The 19,257-nt window shown below is 64.1% G+C and overlaps 1 protein-coding gene across 1 annotated transcript in view; it reads right to left on the bottom strand.

Annotated features, from left to right (window-relative positions):
- Positions 1-204: 204 nt before the first annotated feature.
- The window catches only part of IQGAP3 (IQ motif containing GTPase activating protein 3), a 34,404-nt gene continuing 15,351 nt past the window's right edge, over positions 205-19,257 (bottom strand). Inside the window, exons 14-38 of the mRNA XM_045086730.1 lie at positions 18,044-18,159; positions 17,779-17,942; positions 16,237-16,327; positions 15,263-15,430; positions 15,034-15,173; positions 14,780-14,950; positions 12,062-12,145; positions 11,824-11,895; positions 11,656-11,725; positions 10,205-10,413; positions 9,531-9,683; positions 9,162-9,325; positions 8,605-8,829; positions 7,681-7,821; positions 6,872-6,956; positions 6,270-6,502; positions 5,866-5,998; positions 5,669-5,771; positions 5,064-5,190; positions 4,152-4,239; positions 3,455-3,667; positions 2,868-3,034; positions 2,341-2,442; positions 1,913-2,021; positions 205-1,152 (exon numbers count right to left, since the gene is read on the bottom strand). Coding sequence (XP_044942665.1) covers positions 1,039-1,152; positions 1,913-2,021; positions 2,341-2,442; positions 2,868-3,034; positions 3,455-3,667; positions 4,152-4,239; positions 5,064-5,190; positions 5,669-5,771; positions 5,866-5,998; positions 6,270-6,502; positions 6,872-6,956; positions 7,681-7,821; positions 8,605-8,829; positions 9,162-9,325; positions 9,531-9,683; positions 10,205-10,413; positions 11,656-11,725; positions 11,824-11,895; positions 12,062-12,145; positions 14,780-14,950; positions 15,034-15,173; positions 15,263-15,430; positions 16,237-16,327; positions 17,779-17,942; positions 18,044-18,159 — 3,442 coding nt within the window. The 3' untranslated portion in view covers positions 205-1,038. The remainder of the gene's footprint in view (positions 1,153-1,912; positions 2,022-2,340; positions 2,443-2,867; positions 3,035-3,454; positions 3,668-4,151; positions 4,240-5,063; positions 5,191-5,668; positions 5,772-5,865; positions 5,999-6,269; positions 6,503-6,871; positions 6,957-7,680; positions 7,822-8,604; positions 8,830-9,161; positions 9,326-9,530; positions 9,684-10,204; positions 10,414-11,655; positions 11,726-11,823; positions 11,896-12,061; positions 12,146-14,779; positions 14,951-15,033; positions 15,174-15,262; positions 15,431-16,236; positions 16,328-17,778; positions 17,943-18,043; positions 18,160-19,257) is intronic.

Below are 19,257 nucleotides of genomic sequence, written 5' to 3'. Positions count from 1 at the left end.
GGAACCTGAGCCTTCCTTCCTTACTCCTCTCTGTCCCCCGGGGGAGCGGCGGGAGGCAGAAAGGCCACAGCTCGGGAAGCTTTTGGGAGCACAGGCTGGCGGAGCAGGCCCACGCAGGAGGGACCCCGCGTGCTCAGGGGAGAGGTGTCCCAGGGCTCGGGGGCCTGCTCCCCACGAGATGAAGCCAAGCGCTAACAGCAGCGGTGGGATGATGGCTGCTTTTATTCAAGTGACGTCGGAGCAGAGGAACAGGAAGTCGGCTGGGGGGGCGGCGGGAATGCAGGCGGACCGGAACTGCCCAGAAGAGTCAGCTCTCAGGGGCCGGAGCCCCGAGGGGGAGAGACGCCCCTTGTACCGTCGGAAGTGGATGGACAGAGTCTTCAACGTACCGGGGGCCCTTCCTGCCTCTGACCCAAGGCGCCCCAACCGACACGGCACGAGGCGCTGGTGGCACTGTTGGTGCGGATATGGGGAACAACTCTGAGCTCAGAAAAGTGCCAGAATTGAAACTATGATTAAAGCTGCATGAAATACTCGAGGGGCGCACAGAGAACAGACCATCCACAGAGGAATGGGAGCGGAGGTTGCCCGGGGCCATCAGGCATCCACGGGTGTCCTGGGAGCGAGGGACAGGGGCAGGAGGGAGCAGGTGCCTGGCGGGGCTGTGCAGGGAGGAGGGAACAGGGCCCACAGCAGTGTCATACTGGGGTGACCATGGTCAGGCGGCAGCAGACGAGGGACCAGAGGCCAGCCCGAGCAAAGGGCTAGTCCCAACTTCATGCCCTCCTGCGGGGAGAGCAGGGGTCTGGGACTTAACAGCCACACAGCCGGACTCTGGGGCGAGGCTCCAGTTAGCTGTTAGCAGGAGACCCTAGCTGTGGCCAGGTAGGCAAGCTCCTCCCAGTGGGGGGCGGGGTGGGACCCTGGAGCTCAGCCCATCCTGAGCCCTGGGGGTCCATCCTGAGCCCTGGCATCTGTAGGGAAGTGTGCAGCGAGTTGAGTGTCAAGACAAGCACCGAGCAGGGGAAGAGGCCTTGGTCACTGCCGCAGGAGTTTCTTGTTGAGAAGGAAGATGAGGAGGTTGACATTGACCTTGGCCTTGTTGAAGAGTTTCATAACAGCTACACCTTCATACTGGAGCTGCAGGAGGTCCTGGGGAGAGGGCATTGGGGGGCAGGGGTGAGGGCTCCTGGCGGGGGCCCAGTCTCTGGAAAGCTCTCAGCCTGGAGCCTCCCGCGTCCACGCAGCGGCCCTGACCACCGAGACCCCACTTCACAGAGCAGGACACCAAGGGCAAGAGAGGACAGTGACTTAATCAAATGTGAACTCAAGCACAAAGGCTTGAAATCAATTTTCTTGTTTAAAAGGCCAAAGAGTGGGGCACCTGGGTGGTTCAGTCCTTAAGCATCTGCCTTTAGCTCAGGTCATGATCCCAGGGTCCTAGGATCGAGCCCCACATCGGGCTCCTTGCTCGGCAGGGAGTCTGCTTCTCCCTCGGCCTGCTGCTCCCCCTGCTTGTGCTCTCTCTCTCTCTCTGTCTCAAATAAATAAAATCTTAAAAAAAAAAACACTGCTTCCCTGAGTGCTGGCCTGTGACAGCTTCTTCCACATCAGCCTCTAAGTCTATAGAATCGGGATAAGGCTCTGGGGCCGGGCACAGGGTGCAGGGGGCAGGGGCACGGGCTGGGGCTTTGGGTACCCGTCCGGCTCTGACCTCACCAGCCTGCGGTCGGTCTGCTGCTTGGCAGGGGCTCTGCGTCAGGGCCTGGGGGCAGAGGCGCTTGGGCTTCGAGCCCCTCAGCCTTCTGCTCAGGAACAGAGGGTACCGACTGGCTGCGGAGTGGAGCTGGTGTCCTCTGAGGCCTAGGGAAGGGCTGTGGGCCAACCCCCAAGCCCAGCAGGCGGCCCTCACCTGGTAGTGAAGCTGAAACCGCTCCATGTCCACGCCCAGGAACTTGGTGTTCACTTCGAACTTGCCTGCCTCGTCTCCAGGGGTGATGTCAAAGATCACGTTTCGGAAGCTGTCGGGGACAGGATTCGACATGGGGACTCGGTGCCTCTTTCCAGGACCCCAGCCCTGTTCTTCCTCCCACTGAGGCGCGGCCAGACAGCGCTGTGTGTCCCTGAGCCCAGACCTCCTGGCGGTGCTCCCGCTCTGTCTTCCCTGCTCGCCACGCCACCGACCTGCCATCGGCCTGGCCCGATCAGATGCTTGCTCCTCCGGGAAGCGCCCCCAGCATCCCGGGCCATGGGCTGTCTCCGACTGTGCGGGTCACCCCACTGCCCCCAGAGCCCCTCCTCCCGCCCCGTGCTGGAGCACTGCTGGGGTCTGACACATACTGAGAGGTGGGAAGATCCTCGATTTCCACCAGGACACCCTTCTCCAGCAGCTGGGCAGCGGTGTAACGGAGGGCCGGCCGCTTCTTCCCTTTCCCAGAACTCCTGATTCGAAAAGGCCACAGAGAATTCATCTACGCACCCGAGACACTCGTCCTCTGGGTCTGTGGGAAGGACAGCAGAGCCCAAGGACCCTCCCTGGTGGAGGACAAGGGCCTGCACTTAAGCCCAAGCCCACACGAGACAGGGACCCTGCTGTCCTGGGATGGTGGTTCTTTCAAGGCTGGTGGAAGGGGCGCCTAGGGGCTCAGTCGGTGACGAGTCTGCCTTCGGCTCGAGTCACAATCCCAGGGTCCTGGGATCGAGTCCCACACTGGGCTCCCTCTCCCTCCCGCTAATGCTCGTTCTCTCTCAGATAAATAAGTAATTTTAAAAATCTTAAAGAAAAAAAGACTCAGAGCTGGTGGAATGGGGCAAAGGTCACATGAGGGTGAGAGGTCACAGGCAGCCTCGGCCCAGGTGGTGCCTACGTGCAGCGGGGGGCCAGCTGGTCCAGGCAGGCCCGGATGTACTGGCTGTAGTAGTCGCCTTGCTCCTCGTAGAAGGCGGTCTTGGCGTCCAGGCCCTGGAGTGTGACCTGCAGCTTCCCCAGCTCTGCCTTCCGCCGCTGCCGGTGCCGGCGCTGGTTGCGGATGTCCTGGGGTTGGGGGACAGGAGAGCTCAGGCCCTGAGGGAGCCCAGGGCACTCCCGGGGAGCGTCTTCAGGAGAAGCAGGGAGAGGCCGATTTTACAGCTGCTTCTCCCAGGAGGAAGGCCGGCTCAAGGACTCCAGCCCAAACCCTCAAGGGACGCGCGCGGAGGAGTAACTGTTCAAGGCTCAAAACAGAGCTGCAGGAATGGTCCCCTCCCTGAGACCTTCCCGTCAGAAAGGGCCCTGCAGGGTGTGTCGGCCTCCCCTGGCTGGTGACAGTCTGGGCGGCACTTGCCAGGGAGAGGCCGGCCTTCTGGGCACCTGCGCCCCCACCGGCCCTGCCCACTCCATGCCCCGCCCAGCGCCCCCAGCTCGCCTGCCCCTGCACCCACCCACCCCAGCCGGACCACAGTCCCGGGCCGCTACCTTGGCCAGTCCGTCCACCAGACCCTGGTAGCCGTCACGGGCACTGACCAGCCCCAGGCTCTCCAGCCGGCGCAGGTTCCGCAGGACGCGCCGCCGCTTGTCGGCCAGGGGCAGGAGGGCGTGCGCGCTCAGTGAGCGGTGCCGGCGCAGGGGCTCCGGGGTCTGGCTCTCGCGCGCCTGCCGCTCGGCCGTCAGCTGCTTGTGGGCCGCTTCCTGGGAAGACAGAGGAGCTGGAGGGGCCTAGGAGGTTCCGCCATTCTGGCCCCCCGCCCAGCTTCGGGGAGTGGGGGTAGACGGAGCGGGTGCCTGGGGACTGAACAGCCACGGCAGCGTCACAGACACAAACGGGCCTGTGGTCATTGCGGGGACCCGCATGGACGCCACAGCAGGAAGCGTGGATGCACACTGGCGGCCGCCTCCCAATACTGCGCCGGCTCCCCGGTGTTCGCCCGTGTTCCTGTCCTCTGTCCCGTGTTTTGGGACAAGCGTCTACCTGCCGGCAAGCCTCACCTTTTCCCTGGGAAGCCCTGGCTTAGTCCTTCCTGCTGCTGGACCAACCCGACCTCCACATGCTCAGGAACCCCCTCCAGGCCGTCCCTGGTGTCTGCTTGGGGCCGGCTGGGGACGGGTCCTGGGGAGGAATGGGCGGGGCTGGAGGCCGGGCAACACCCATCACGTGAGCAGCAAGGCCACGCACCTGCTCTGCGGTCGCAGGGAGGGACAGCATCTCCTGGAGAGAGTCCCCAGGCTGGAACTGCATGATGTCCGCCAGCATCTGCTTGGTGCTGCAGGAGGGGAGGGGGAAGAGCGGAGGGACAGGGTCAGGCCCTGACGTGGGGCTGGCGGGGAGCTGAGAGGTAGGGGACCCTGCCCTGTGCTGTGGCTGCCAGGGACACTTGAGAGGTCCAGAGGGCGAGGGAGGAAGGAGATGTCTGAGCACACACGGAGCTGCCTCACCCCTGCGCCCGCCGGATGGGCCCCCACCCACCCACAGATGGTCTTCCTGAGTCTCCAGGCTGAAGGCCATGCTTTGTCCTCTGGGAGCCCCTCCCCAGCTGCGATGTCCCTCCTGCTGACGGCCGCCTCCCTCCTGGCGGCTCTGGCCCTGCTCTCGAGTGGCCCCACCCTGCTAGGCCTTCGCCCACGGCCCACCTCACTGGTTTACTGGGCAGTCCGGTGAGGGGAAGGGCCGCCCGCCTGGCACAGGACGCAGCTGGCACCTCAGCTCCTCTTCTGCCCAGCCGGCCAGCTAGCCCTACCGGGACCCCCCGCCCCACTCACAGAACCGGGGATAGGAAGCTCCAAGCCCCTCTCCTGACCCTCACTTCCGGCAGGCCACCCGTCCTGCATGTAAAGATGGGAAACCATCCCCAACCTCACGGTTGCCCTCAGATCAGAAGCTCACACGTGAGGAGTGACAACACGCCAGTGTCACGTGCTACCCACACCCCACGTGTCCCCCGGCCTCCAGCCAAAGCCCAGAGCCAAGGCCAAGGGTGACACGGAGACCTGGGAAGGGCAGTGTCAGGCAGCCTCAGTGAGAGCCGCCCCCGGACAAGAGCCCAGGAAGACCGCGGAGGGCCCGTGCCAGCAGCTGGCGCGCACTTACCTCAGAAGCAGGCTCTGGGCACCAGTGTCGCCGGCGTCCGTCTCCACCCCTTCAAACTTGTTGGTAAGGGTCAGGGACACCTCCAGCTTGGCTGGGTCCTTGTTCCCAGCGGCGGCCACGCCCTCCCCTGTGGTGGGGGCAGGGATGAGACCCACAGCCAGGCCTGCCACCTTCCCCAGGCACCTCTGGACCAGGAGAGTCGTGTCCACGCTGCCCGTAGCAGCACCCATGAGAGGGCTGCCACCCAGAGCTCAGCCTCTGACCATCACCTGAGCCCGGGGCCTTGAGCTCCCCACTCTCAATCTGTCACCACCCCAGCCCTGACCTGGAACTTCACTCTTGTTGCATATCTCCTGTAGGAGAAACCCTTAGAGACTCCAAACACACCCACAGCCATCCCCATCTGTCTTACGCAATTTAATAAGCCATTTACACGATGGCACTGGGTCCCCCACCGTCTGTCCCCTTTCTTCCTATTATCTGGTGTCCCCATGTCCATCTAAAGAAAGGAGGGGGGCAGAGGGGGAGGGGCGTGTGCAGACTGGCTTCCCAGCACACGGCGGACGCAGCCGGCACCCCGCTCCCTGGCCCAGCACGGCACGCACCGATGAGGTCGGAGACGGTGGGCAGCTCCCCGAGGTCCTCCAGGAGCTCATGCAAGGGGTCGCAGTGCTCGGGGGCGACCCAGTCCTGGTGCTCTAGCAGCAGCTGCAGGTCAGGGCACGCCGAAGATGGGGGCTGAGCCGGGCCTTCCTCCAAGGGCCAGCCCATCCTCCCAGCGACCCCCGGCCGCGGCCCTCACCCTGTGCGTGTTGAGCAGCTCCCCAACGGTGATGTACACCACGGGCTTGGCCACGGCCACCATGTCTGAGTACTCGTCCATCGCAAAGCGCTCCTCCGGCTCTGGGACCCGGCAGGCTCGGCACATGAACCTCCTGTCTCCAGAAGAAGGGTGTGGGAGGGGTGGGGTGGGCGGGCAGCACCGCCTGGTGCTCTGTCCATTCCCCCTGCAGTGCCTGACAGGCCCTCTACCCTGTCCCTCCAGCCCCCCGGGGCAGACCCCCCAACAATCCCCGCTCCGGCTTGCTAACTGCACGCCACCCCTCCACACAGCGCTCCCCAAGGCCTCCAGAGGGGGAGGTGGGGCATGACAGAAGGCAAGAGGAGGACAAGGGGACAGGAGGGACGGGCTGTCAGCACCCAGACCTGAACTTGATGTGGGTGTCCTCTAGGTAGTCGTTCAAGGCCCGCAGATGGCGGCTCGGCCCGGAGAAGGCCTTGCCCGCAGCCGCGTGCTGTAGGACCTGAGCCACGGCCCCGAGCGTGTGGCGCTGGGAGGGGGCCAGGGCGCCGCCCGCTGCCACGGCCACGATGTCGAAGGCGTCAGGGGCCACGACAGCTGGGTTCAGGAAACGGTAGTATAGGAGGTTCCCGACCACCTGAGGGCAGAGGAAACCATCCCAGGGATGCCCCAGGGTCTGCCTTGGCGCCCCAGTCCTATTACCCAGCTCCTGTGGCTGGGGGGACCTCCCGGGCCAACCCCATCATGTTGCACAAAACACCCGGTCGAGGTGGAAACATGAGCAGGAGCCTGACCGGAACCAGCCCTCCAGCCCGCCCTGCTCGCTCACGACGAGGCTGCCCGCACACCAGCCAGCAGAAGGCCTGCGGGGGCCGGCGGGCAGGAGATCGTCCCGCCGGCACGTTCAGAGCCCAGAGTTTTCTATTCTTTCATCTCTGTCTTGGGGCTCACAGGCCCCGGGAGGACAAAGGAGAGCGCTGGAGCCTGGGGGGCAGATGGTGCTTGCCTTGTAGACCTCGTCCTCCGAGGCGGCAGGAAACCTCTCTGCCAGGGTGGTCTTCAGGACCTTGGCCACATAGCGCATCCCATACCTGGGGACAAAGTGGGCATGCGCTGTGGTCCCACCATCCCTGCCAGAGCCCAACGCACAAGACTGCTGCCTCCTCACTTGCCCAGGCGTGGTGCACCGGCCCCTGCTCTCCACGGCCAGCTCCGTCACCCTTCAGCTCAGTACCCAGCACCCACTAAGCTGGTGTGCAGGCTTTGGGCCGGCCCGAGGGCCCTGGCTGAGCCTCTCTCCAGCGTCCCCTGGAAACACCACAGAGCCCGGAATTTGGCCTGCCATTCCCCACAGAGGCCCCTTCAGCATGTCCCCTGGGCACCCTGTCCCAGGACAGCCTGGGAGGCTTGGAGGAGGCAGAGCCCCTGGGAGGGGCCGAGCGGGGCCTGGAAGCAGGACCTGAGGGGAAGCAGGGACCAGAGGAGGGGCTCCGTCTGCCTCCGCCGGGAACCAGCAGCTCGTACAGCTCCGTTCCCTGCGGCTCTGCGCCCTCCCCGCCCCCCCCGCCCCCCGCTCTGGAAAACGGACGCGAGCATCCCTGCCCTCTCTGTAGCTCAGGGGTGTTGAGAGACTCCAGTGCAATGACGTGTGTGGAAGGAGCGTGTGATGGGACGGCGACACCCAGACGTGCTAGACTTGGTTGTCACGATTCCTGTCACGGACGGGCCACCTACAGACACAATCCCCTTCCTTCTCCCAGGGCTCAGGACACAGGCGTAGGGCTCCCGGGGGCCTGGCGGGGCTGAGGCACGTACGGAATGTGCTCCACAGAGGACATGATGGCTGCCAGGAACCTGTCGGTCAGGGCGAGGAGGCTGCGGAGGGAGATGTCCAGCCGCCGCTGGACCTCGGGGTGGCTCAAGGCCTGCTCTGGGGTGACATCGTAAGGGAGGTGGCTGTGGGCAGAGAGCCAAGGTGTCAGCCAGAGCCCCGCCCACTCCTCCTCCCGAAGCCCGCGCCCTCCAGCTCTTCACCCCCACATGCACACATGCAGATACGCAGAAACGTGCGCACACACACACACACACGTGCAGATGTACACACGCAGGAACATGCGCACGCGTGCGTACACACACACACACACACACACACACACATGGGCAGCCCAGGCCAGAACAAGAGAAAGGTCTTGGAGGGAACGGAGCAACCTGGGGGGAAGGGAAAGAAGGAAGAGAGGCTGCTGGGGGGTGGGCGAGCGCAGGACAGATGGACACGCCATGGGGTGTGGAGGCCCCCTCGGGGGAGGTGGAGGCCACGGCAGGCCTGCATCTTGTCTTCCGTGGCTGGGACGATCGGGAAGATGACCCATGAGCCCACGCACCACTGGAGAAGCCACCAGCATGGGCTGCTCCTGGGCGGCCCCATTTCTGGGGACCGGGCACCTGAGCACCGGCCTTGTGTCCAGGGCCAACCCAGCTCTCGCGGCCTTACGGGTCTATTCAGCGGGAATGTGACTATGCAGCCATCCCCCATCAATAAGGAGTCCAGACCCGACTCCTGGCCCGTCGGACGCATCATTTGTGAGCAGGACATGGCAGTGGCACACTCGCACACTACTCTGTGTTCATCCTGCGTCCCGCGCGCCAGGTCCGCCCATGTTAATTCCCAGGGGTGGGGGGCTGCTTATCTCACCCGACGGGGCCGCGGGCCCAGAGGGCTCCCCCTCGGCTGTGGCTCACCTGCGCTGTCCGGTCTGGGCCTCGCTCTGGTTGACCCAGCTCTTGTAGAGGTGAACAGGGTCTGTGTGGACACTCAGCGTCTTGTCCCCCAGCACGTCCTGGATGACCCGGCCCAGGATCTCCCGCAGGGCACTCTGGCCGCGCCCGTTCCGGTAGAACCTCACCACCAGCCTCACCACCGTGGGGTCGCCAGTCACCATGTCCTGGGGCCGCTCCACCTTTGACCTGAGGTCCGAGAGGTCACAGAAGCTGGACCCCTGCCTCCGCGTAGGACGAACAGCTGCATTTCCTCTCTAGGAAGCCTACTGCGGGGCGTGTGCCCTGAAGGCAGGTCCCTGCAGCGGGGGCTCAGCCCGCAGGCTGACCCTCCGCCTGCGCTCCCTCCTCCACACCGTCCTGGGAGACGGCCTCCGGGCGCTCCTAGGAGGCTGAGAACAGAGGTCTCCCGATTCCATTCCTGCCCCCCAGCCTCTGCGGGTCCTCACGGGGCGGAGGGCCGCAGTCCCGGGCGGGGTCTCAGCCCTCCCCCTTGTCGTCCTCTGCACGCGGGACCCTACCTGATCTCCTCCTGCAGCGCCGTCTTGAACAGCTGCAGTAGCAGGTAGGCCTCACGGCGGCTGGAGGCGTAGTTGTAGAGGCTGAAGACCACGGACTCCATGAACTTGGTGGTTTTGCTCTGTGGCATGTGGAAGATGAGCCTGGCCAGGTAGATGGGCTGAGTCTGCAAGCGAGAGGGCGGTGGGTGGCTGACGAGGCCCCCAGAGGACTAGCGAGCAAATCAGGCAAGGATCTCCTGCCAGGAGCTCCCTCGGAGGACGAACGGGAGGCGGCGGTCCCCGTCTCTGGGGCCACGGCACTAGGCCTGGGAAGAGGACCGCGCGCACAGGAAGGTCTCGAGGCCCCAGGCCCTCGGGGCTGCTGCGCACCTGGAGCAGGTACAGGAGGTGCTGGTACGCTTCCAGCTTCTGCCTCTTCTCTTTGCTCAGTGACTTCAGCCCCCTCTGCCTGTCCAGGACCATCAGGCCTGCCAGCTGCTCCTTGTTCTTCTTGGTCAGCTTCTTGCAGTGGGAGACCAGCTCCTGCAGGTGCGGGGCGGGCCCACACAGGGCAGAGTAACGGTCAGCAGCGGCCCCTCGAAGAGCCACTTGAGCCATTCATGGCAGGAGCGAGACAGAAATGGTGCTGGGGGGCAGAGGGACCCGGCCTCGGCCCCCCCAACACCTCAGCTGGCTCCTCTGGCGTCACAGGGGGAGTCCCTGCAGAGACTGGAGCTGCCAGGCCCCGACATCACGTCTGTGGGTTTTTGCTGCTCTGCCGTCCGAGCTGGAGCACATGCTCCTCCACGTCGCCACGTGTCTGCAGGCTCACGTGCTGCTCCGCGCTGCCCGGGCAAAGTGCACAGACTCCCCCCCGCTCCCCAAGGAGGAGGCAGACTTGGAGAAGATGCAGGCAGCCCGCACCCATCACGAGGAAGCAGCAGGAAGAGCAGAAAGCGCTCTCCATTCACACCAGGGATGTGTCTGCCTGGTCTCCTGCTCTTACCCTCCCCAGACAGGCAGGGGACGCAGGACATGCCGGCGACAGTGGGCTGGCTCCTCACCTGCAGGGTGACCCGGTTCTTGACCAGCAGGCCGATCTTGATGTCCATGAGGTTGAGGTCCTGCTGGAGCTGCTGATTGGACCGGATCTTCCGAACCACTTCCTCCTGGAGCTTCAGCAACTCGGCCTCCGCCAGGAAGTCCTCCTGGCTTTGATTCAGGAGGTGGGCAAATTTGCACACCAGGCGGAGAGGCGGATGGGCTGCGTGCACTGGCAGGAAGGAAAGAGGCATCAGGACCAGCCGCGCCCTCCCAAAGATGTCCTCGCCAGCCCCTGCCTATTACCAGCCCTTGGTCCCCATCCTGCTTGAGGCCAACAGGCCCCCAACGCCCAGTCCTTTTCTAACTGGTTCTGCTTGTGGCCGGGGGCAGGGGGCTGCCTCAAACCAGTCCTGTCCCCAAGCTCCCTGGGTGATAGCCAGGTACGATAGAACAGGAGTCCGGGGCCGACGCCAAGGACTGCCTGCCCCCAGGTCGGAGGCCTAGCCCCCTCGGATGAGCCCCTAGTCCCATTTGCTCCTCAGATTGGCCAAGCATCCGCAGCCAGGGAAGGGCCGGCGGCACCCCGCGGGCACAACAGGCTCGGGCAGCACAGGACATGTGGCCAGCGTCTTGTGTTCTACCTGAAGGCCAGAAGTGTCGCCTCAGGCCCAGAAGGGAAAGGGCCCACACCTCCCAGAACCCAAGGGCCAGAGGCTGAGTTAGAAGTGGACCCTGGGATCACCTCACAGAGGACCTCCATGGCTGGGCTTCTGTGCTTTAAGAACAGGAGCCAAGAGCGGCCCAGAATCATCTGCGAGAGGGTTTAGATGTGCACCCTTCTCAGGGGACCAAGGGGACAGGACAAAGTCCCAGCATGGCACAAGGCTGCGTGCATGCAGGGTCACAGAGGGCCAGGGCTGGGGGATCTCCGGGCCACACAAGAAGGCAAAGTGCACAGAGGCGGGAAGTCCTGCAGGAGAGCTGTCCCTTGTTTGCTTTGGTGGCGGCCACAGGAAATCTGAAGCCCGGAACAGCAAGCACCTGCCAAGGGGAGACCTCCCCATGACCGGGCCATCTCGGGGGCAGGCGGGGGCTTCGGCGACAGGCCCTGTTCGAGGATGTTCCTGCACAGACATCTCGTAACTTCTCTTTCCCTGCTATGTGACCCCGGGAGGGATATCTAGACCTGCCTGGCTCTGGGGGAATTCCTGTCTCTCCCTCTAAACTGGGGGATCCCCAAAGGCAGAGCACACATCCTCACTCCCCACGCACCCTGGATCCGGAGAAATGCTCAAGGTTGGGGCATCAGCGGTTGGCGAGGAGGGGGCTGAGGAAGGACAGACTTCTCCAAAGCCCAGCGTGTAAGCCGTGGGGAGGCGTGACCTCTGCCCTGCTGACTACCGGAAGCCAGGCGCTCGCAGACAGAGGGAGCATGGGCAGATCAGCGATCAGAGGGGACCAGGTCACGTACCTAACGTCCTGTAGTCATCGCGGGCCTTCCGCGCGCGGAAAAATGCCTGGATCTTCACGATGGACTCAACCTACCGTGAGCGCAGGTGGAGAAAGGCTTGCCGGCTGCCCTCGCCCGGTCCCCTGGCAGAAGGGAGGGCCTGGGGACGGGGCAGCAGGGAACACTCACGTTCTCCTGGAAGAATCCCAGACGCCTCCGGTATCGCCTCCGAGCTGCCCATGCCCGGGCCCAGGCCTGGATCTGAGGACACATGCCACCTCAGAGCTGCAGGCTCAGGGCTGGCCCTTGGACCCAGACCAGGACCCGGGCAGGCCCCCACCATCTCAGAGGCCGCGAGGCGACCGCCCATCATCTCAGAGGGCCCTTCGGGACGTGGGAACCCCCTGCCTAGCCCCGCAGCAGCTACCTTGATGACAGCATCCGAGTGGGCTCTGAAATACTGCAGCCGCTCCAGGTACGCCTTCCGCTGCCTGTACCCCCGCCAGTGAGCCTGTGTCAGGGCAGGAGAGAGGGTGCCCCCGCTGGTCCCTGCGGCGCGACAGGCCGTCCCAGGGATCGGGGGCTGGGGGAGGCGGAGGGGAAACCAGCCCTGTTCTGTGAACGGCTACCCTCACGGGACGACCAGACATCTGCGCCAGCCCAGCTCAGGCTCTGCCACCCCCGTCCCTGCACACACGTGTACACGTGCAAACACACACACACACACACACGTGCACACACACACACAGGCACACACGAGCGACCCCACGCAGCGTCACGGAAACCCAACTGGAAGTCACAAGAGGTGAACAGTCTGACACCTTCACCAGAGCACGCACTGTGTCCCCCAGAGGCACTCGCGCAGTCTGGGGGGACCCACGGAGCAGGGACAGAGACGTGCGCAGGTGTGGAGTGAGGCACCCCACTCCTGCAGATGCCATGTGGACTGCACGCGACCCTTGTTCACTCCGTGCACCGCGCCAGCACCCCACTCCGCCTCCGCCAGCCTGCCTGCCACGGCGCCCGGTGACTCCCTGTCCCGCGGCGCCCCGGCCCTGCGGGTCTGCTGGGAGGGGCTGGGATGACCAGCTCCTCTGGGAACCACACACTCTCCGGTCCCTAAAGCACAAACTGGCGGCTCCCTTCCCGTTTCGGGGCCGCTCCCCTTTCCCCGCAGCTTGCGTGAGGCCTGCCTGAGCCTCCTGAAGGCCTTGACCACCAGACCCACATGACTCTTGGCCCGGTCCTTCCTCAGTGACTCCAGCCACTTCAAACATCACACTTTCTTCTGGACGTGCAGGAGGCACCCCTGCGTCCTGACATCCTTCCTGTCTGTCCCACGGGAAAACTTCTCCAGGGCGCTCAGAACCCAGACCATCCTCCCGCACAGGCACGGCCGTGGGCTGGTTGTTTGAGTGGCCCCTTCCGTCCAGCTGTCCTCCGCTCCCTTCCTACACACAGCTCGGCTGGCCGCGGTCCACCCCCATGGCTGACCCCGTCGCTCTGCTGGGACAGGATGCAAAAGGGCCAGTGCGGCCTGGGAGGGCGGCTGTCTGGCCTGGAGCTTGGAGGCCAGGAAGCTCCCCCCACCCCTGCCCGAGCCTTTGCTCAGCACCGGTTCTTCTCCCTCTCCAGGTCCAGCTGCCCTCTAAGGGGACCCCTCTCGGCTCTTCCCCCATAGACAAGAGCCTCCCAGTCTGGACTGGTCAGAAGTCAGGACCTGACCTGTGGGCTCGGTCAGGCTCGGAGCTTCCGGAGCCCCACTTCTGCCTCTTCCTTCCCTACGGCTGGAGCACAGGTGGCCTGAGGCTCTGGGCCACCGCTCCCTTTCCCCGTCTCCCAGGACCCAGGCCAGAGACCACACAGCCCCAATGCTGGTGGCACACATGCCCTCTGACCCCATCCCCTCTTCCGCTGTCACTGGCTTTTTGGCTCTGTAGTATGCGTGTGAAATTCCAGTCCAGGCTCAGGAGGGAGGAATCTCTGCGATCAGACCGCTAGATGCTAATTACTAAGGTTCTGTAGGGAGTCCTGGGACCGGTGCCCTGCAATTCAACACCTTCCGATGGCTGCTGCCCACGAGCGCTCCCTGAGCTCAGTGCCCCGGGTACTTTCCCGCTGAGTCCGCATAATCGACATACGAGGTGGGGCCCTCGCTGTGAATAAGGAATGGTGTGAGAGTGGCCTTAAGAGAGGTGCCCAAGGTCGTATGACCCACAAGCAGGAGGACCAGGAGGCCAAGTCCAGCCTCTGACTCTAAAGCCTGAGCCCCCAGTTGCTACCCCACACGTGCTGGTTCGCCTTCGAGGGCCCCCCACCCCCAGGCTCTCAGGGCTGCCCTCGTGTCCCTGCCGTCAAGGCACCTAATGTCAGCTGTGCTCCAGGTCCTGCCAGAGGAGCTGTGGTCACTCATCTGTCCCATCCGTCTCCTGCCTGGCCCGGCGCAGGGGGCACCCTTGCAGACCGGACGTGCAGACATTGTCAATAAAGGACCTTCGCACTGTGCACACCTTCACGCGACCTGCGGGTCCCATCTACCTGGGGTCTCTGCTTGGCTCCATCTTTCCTGGCTTGTCAAGTGGGTGGGCCTGAGGCCCAACTTTCCCATTATGTGTAGGTCCTGCCCCGCGGCCGCACTGGACCAGCCACAGGGCTAGCTGGAGAGAAAAGACATGGCTCTTCCCCTCGGGGATGGCCTACCCGGTCCTGCTTACCCACCTCGGGGAGCCCTTGTGTCTTGGACCTTGACAGCTTGCTAAATCTCACTCCCACCACCCCTCACAGAGGCGACAGAGCCGCTCTTGCCCTGGGGACAGCGACGTGACAACAGTAAGCGCCTGCCAGCCAGGCGCCTCTCGGATGCTTCGCGACAACCCTACAAGGAGGCGCTCCAGCGACCACGTGCCCATTCTGCAGCTGGGAAAACTGGGCGACAGCGGGCGCATGTGCAGGTCACCCGGCCACCCCTGGTGGGGCTGGGATTCAAACCCAGGCGGTCCAGGCTCCTAGCGGCAGCTCGTAGCCCTTCCTGCTCCAAGGCCAGAAGATCATCCCCCTCTGCTCAGCAGAAAGCAAGCAGGAGGAAACCCCTGTGGCTCAGAGAAGCCCACCACCCCCGACAATGTCCGAAGCCACAGCCGGCCACCTGGATCTTGACGACGGCCGGCAGCCAGGTCCTCAGAAAGTGGGCGCGCTCTGCAAACTCCTGCCGGACTAGGAAGCCCCGCAGGCGGGCCTGGAGCCGGATGACGAAGCCGATGTTGGCCTTCCAGAGCTGCTGGCGGTCATGCGCTGTGGTGACCTTGGTGACGGCCAACTGCAGGCGGGAGAGAGAGCCTGTGGGACCAGGCGGGGGGTAGCCCCCTCCCCGACCCCCTCCCCCACGGGGCCTCTGCCAACCTGGATCTCCTCCCGAGTCAGGTGGGACGTGTTCAGGCGGCAGCCGGAGGGCGGCTCCCAGGTCCCCTGCAAGGTCTGCAGGTGGAAGTAGTAGGCGGAGCCGTCCTTCATGCCGTGTCGGACCCAGAGTGCCGGGGCTCCTGAGCGGAAGCCAAGTGAAGAAGGAGAGGGGGCTCGGAGGGGGCGGTGGGGCAGGCGGAGACATGGAGGCTGAGGCTGCGGCCGTTACCTGGGTGCCTCTTCTTTGCCATGGCGGCTTCCAAGACCCGCTGGTAGCTGTCAGCACAGTTGGGAACCACCCCTCGGAGGGCCACGGCAGGGTTCCTTAACACCCGCTCCGTCTGGCCTGCTTTGCCTTCCCTGATGGCCTGATTGATGGCGGCCACACCAAGAGCCACTGACAGGGATATCGGGAGTGAGCGGTTCGTCCTTACCCCTTCCCCAAGTCCCTCCCATGGGGCCCTTGTCCTGTCCATTCAGAAACGGGGGACACAAGCCCCATGTGATGAAAGGAACAGGGAACACCCAAGCACGGGGGCAGACACAGATGACCCCAGCAGCACGCAGCTGTGCTGAAGGAAAAGGGAGCAATCAAGGAAAGCTTCCCGGAGAAGGCGGCACGGGGCCGGCGGGGCGGGAGGATAGCTCCAAGTCCCTCGTACAGAAGCTCAAAGGCAGAATACAGGCAGAGAACCTCAAGATAGTTTCTTCAGAAGAGAACAAAATCCAAGAAGTGCAATACCTGCCTTTGTGTCATTCAGACAGACAGATGGACAGAGGGACAACAGATACTACCAGCTCCTACAGCAGAATGCCAGTGTCTTCCCGATCCTGCCTACTTGTTCTCGAAGCCAGTTCTTCCTTCCCCCCACAACCAGAGCCGACGGTGAGACCCCAAACTCCAGTTACCAGCACAGGACAGGATGGACCTCTGGCCACCACCCGACTTCCCGTGCTCACGCTTCGGGGGCGAGGACCCCTGGAAGGCGTCGACGGAGGCACGTGCGGACTGAGGGTTCTCAGCCCCCAAGAATTTCCTGCCCAGCTGCGGGTAGGAGACCGATCATCCAGGCCAAGCGCCGAGGCCCTGCTCTAGTTCTGGCCGCATCCCCAAGAGGTTGAAAGCAAGAGGGGGTGAGTGGGGAGCCCACATCCCACCCCCAGCCCTCCCCTGGGCTCTTGCAGGGCGCGCGGCCCACATACTTCTTTGTGCGGCGTCTGTGTCCTGGTTGGCTCTCACCACCTCCTGGCGGATCTCTTCTAGCCACAGCAGTGCTCCAGGGTCCCCAGTCGCCTAGGAAGTTGACATGGGGAAGATGAGAGCCCAGGCCAGCCACCCCAGGGCCCAGGCTTAGCTGCATGAGGACCAAAATCCAGGCAAGGCGGCAGGAGCCCCAGGAACAGCGGTGCCCACCTCTTCCACCCACTCTGAGCCGAGGCTCAGAAGGCTCTTTCCCGGCTGCGTTCAGGCTGGCCAAGCTTCAGCCAGGCCGCAGCACTCCCAGAACCCTTGGAAGCCCTCAATGTCCTCCGCCTCTGAGCAGCACACTTACCCGCCCTGGTGCCCAGCGCGGCCAAGGAAAGCCCACACCGGAGGCGCCCCCTTCCGGTCCCAGCTCCCCATTCACCTATGCCCCATGTGTACCTTCTCAGGCCAACCCTGACCCTGACCACCAGCCCATCCTGTCCATTCCGGCTCTGAACCCGGCCACTGCACCAGGCAGTGGCCGGGTTCATGTGACCACAGGCTCACTCAGCCATGTGGTCAGGCTGGAACCCCCCCAACCCCCGTGCCTCACCCAATCCCAATCCCAGACTCTGCTCCCTCCCAATTAGCAGAGAGAACTTTCTAAACAGACATGTGCTCGAGCACTCTGTTCCAGGCAGCGTTCTAAACCACTTTCTTGGGGTGCCTGGGGGGCTCAGTCAGCTAAGCATCTGCCTTTGGCTCAAGTCATGATCCTGAGGTCCTGGGATCGAGCCACAGGTCAGACTCCTTGCTCAGCGGGGAGCCCGCTTCCCCCTGCCCTGCTCATGTGCTCACTCTCTCTCTCTCAAATAAATAAATAAAATCATGAAAAAAAAAAGTAAAGGACTTTTTTCGGAACCTGTATTTGTCAGGCACAAACAACGCTCAGCAGAGAAGACCCCGACCCGTCCTTAGCCAGCGTCGGCGTTCGCCAGCACCCATCATGCTGCTCACCGAAAGCCCTAACCCGGCCAGAAGCTTCTTATCACCAAACGCTCACAGGGCCCTGAGTGGTGTGAGAGGGACACACAGGGCCAACCGCCTGGAAGCAGACCCAGGCGGTCCAGCGGGCAGGCCCAGCCCTCAACGGCTCCGGATGGCCGTGGCTAAGGTTGCCACGCGCTCAAACCCTGCCCCACTCTCCGACCGAGTGCTTCCCCCATTCCAGAAGGTACAGACAGAGCACCAGGGCGCGTGGTATTTTACGGACCAACGAGCAGAGCTTAGGGCAGTGAGTGCAGCCTGGCTGTCCGGCCCCCAGGCCTGTGCCCTTGCCACTCAGAAAGCCCCTCCACTCTCTGCGCACTGCCAGCTGGCGCTCGGGCCAGGGCCCAGCCCGACGGGCACCTTCCCGCAGGGTCCCTCCTGGTGGCCTCCCCCTCAGAAGGGACTGTCTCATCACACGGGGCTCTCCCAAGGCGCAGCCCAGGCACAGCTCTACCCACAGGGGAGGCCCTTCCTGCTCTGGGGACGGACTCAGCCCACTCAGACCTCACCTGGGCCTTCTGCCTCTTGGCTGCCACGAGAAGGAGATGGTACTGAGGGGCGACAGGAAGGCTGATGTCCTCCAGGCCAGCCGAGGGAAGCAGGAGGGCAGACAGGGTCTTCTCGGGGCTGCCCTGGTCCAGAGCCTCGTTGATGAGGCTGACGGCAAGGACCTCTAGGAAGGAGAGATCTGGGTGGGCCGAGGACCAGGCTCACAGGAAGGGATGGTAAGCTGCCCGCGCCGAGCTGCTTCCACCGGCCCGGGATTCCACTCACGGTCAGTCTCTTCCTGGACCTGGGCGTTGACCCGGTGCACAGTGGCCTGCAGGTCGTTCCAGCTCAGGATGGCCCCGGCCAGCGCCCGGCGCAGCTCCGCCAGACCATCAAAGTAACTGGCAGCAGGGGCGGGAGAGGAGAGCCGCAGGGGCGGTGTCAGCCAGGGGTGAGGGCACTTCCGAACACCACTCGGCCTCCCTCACAGGCTCTGGCCTCTCTTTCCACCTTGGAGGTCGTGCTTTCAAAGCCCCTGTGCTGCCTCCTCCCGGACGCCCACACGCCTGAGCCTCCCACTGCTGGGGCTCCACACCCCTATCCTGAGCTCTTGGCTTGAGACGCCAGAGCCTAAGTGACTCCCCGGAGTCCACCTGCAGCCCGGGAACTCCTGGGGAGCTCCCGAAACCCAGCCCGAGCCCGTTCAGCCTGTGCAGCGCAGTCCTGCCCACTTCGGCCGACATGCGCTCCAGCCTCTGAGGACAGAGATCGTGCGTCACATGCGACCACACTCTGTCTCACAGCCCACACGCACACACGACCCAACCCCGTCACATCCCCTTCAGGAACAGATTCCCAACCAGTCTCCCCTCACCACCTCCACGGCCACCGCCCTCCAACAGGTGTCCCCACACCCACGCTGGAGGCTGTCCGCTTGTCGCGTCCAACCCGGGAGCCCGTCCTCAGCCCAGCAGCCACAGTGAGCCTGGCAAACGTAGCTCAGACCACCCCCTCCAGGCCACCCCCAGCCCCCGCCATGGCTTCCTTCTCGCTGAGAGGGAAAGTCAAGGCCACAGTGCGGCCTCGACATCCGGCCCCGGCTGCCGCTGTCCCCGCGCTACCCTGCCGCGCCAAGCACACGACCAGCCCTGGGTCTGTGCAATGACAAACACAGAGGCCCTGAGAGCTCTCCCAACGTCCCCTTGCCAACAGGGCCTCCCGTAACCCCCACACGTCCCCACCAGTCACCCCCTTGGCCAGTCTGGGTCTGGCCACGGCTCCTCCTCCCTTTCGTCCCGCCATGTTGGGTGGACGAGAGAAGGAATTTGGTTCTGTTCTTTGCTCTTCTAGCACCTCGGCTTGGAAGCACAGAACATGCTGGAAGCGGGAGGCCTGAACCCCATTCCCAGGACAGCAGGGGCTGAGGAGCCCGGACAGACCCGGGGTGGGGGGCGGGAGCAGGGCAGCGCCCAAGGCAGATCTCCACCCCTGCCCCTGGC

The sequence above is a fragment of the Mustela putorius genome, unplaced genomic scaffold, assembly GCF_011764305.1.
Source record: "Mustela putorius furo isolate JIRA1106 unplaced genomic scaffold, ASM1176430v1.1 tig00000997_pilon_pilon_pilon, whole genome shotgun sequence".
NCBI classification, from domain to species: domain Eukaryota; kingdom Metazoa; phylum Chordata; class Mammalia; order Carnivora; family Mustelidae; genus Mustela; species Mustela putorius.
The sequence above is the reverse complement of the archived record's forward strand: the minus strand, read 5'-3'. Positions and strand labels throughout refer to the sequence as shown.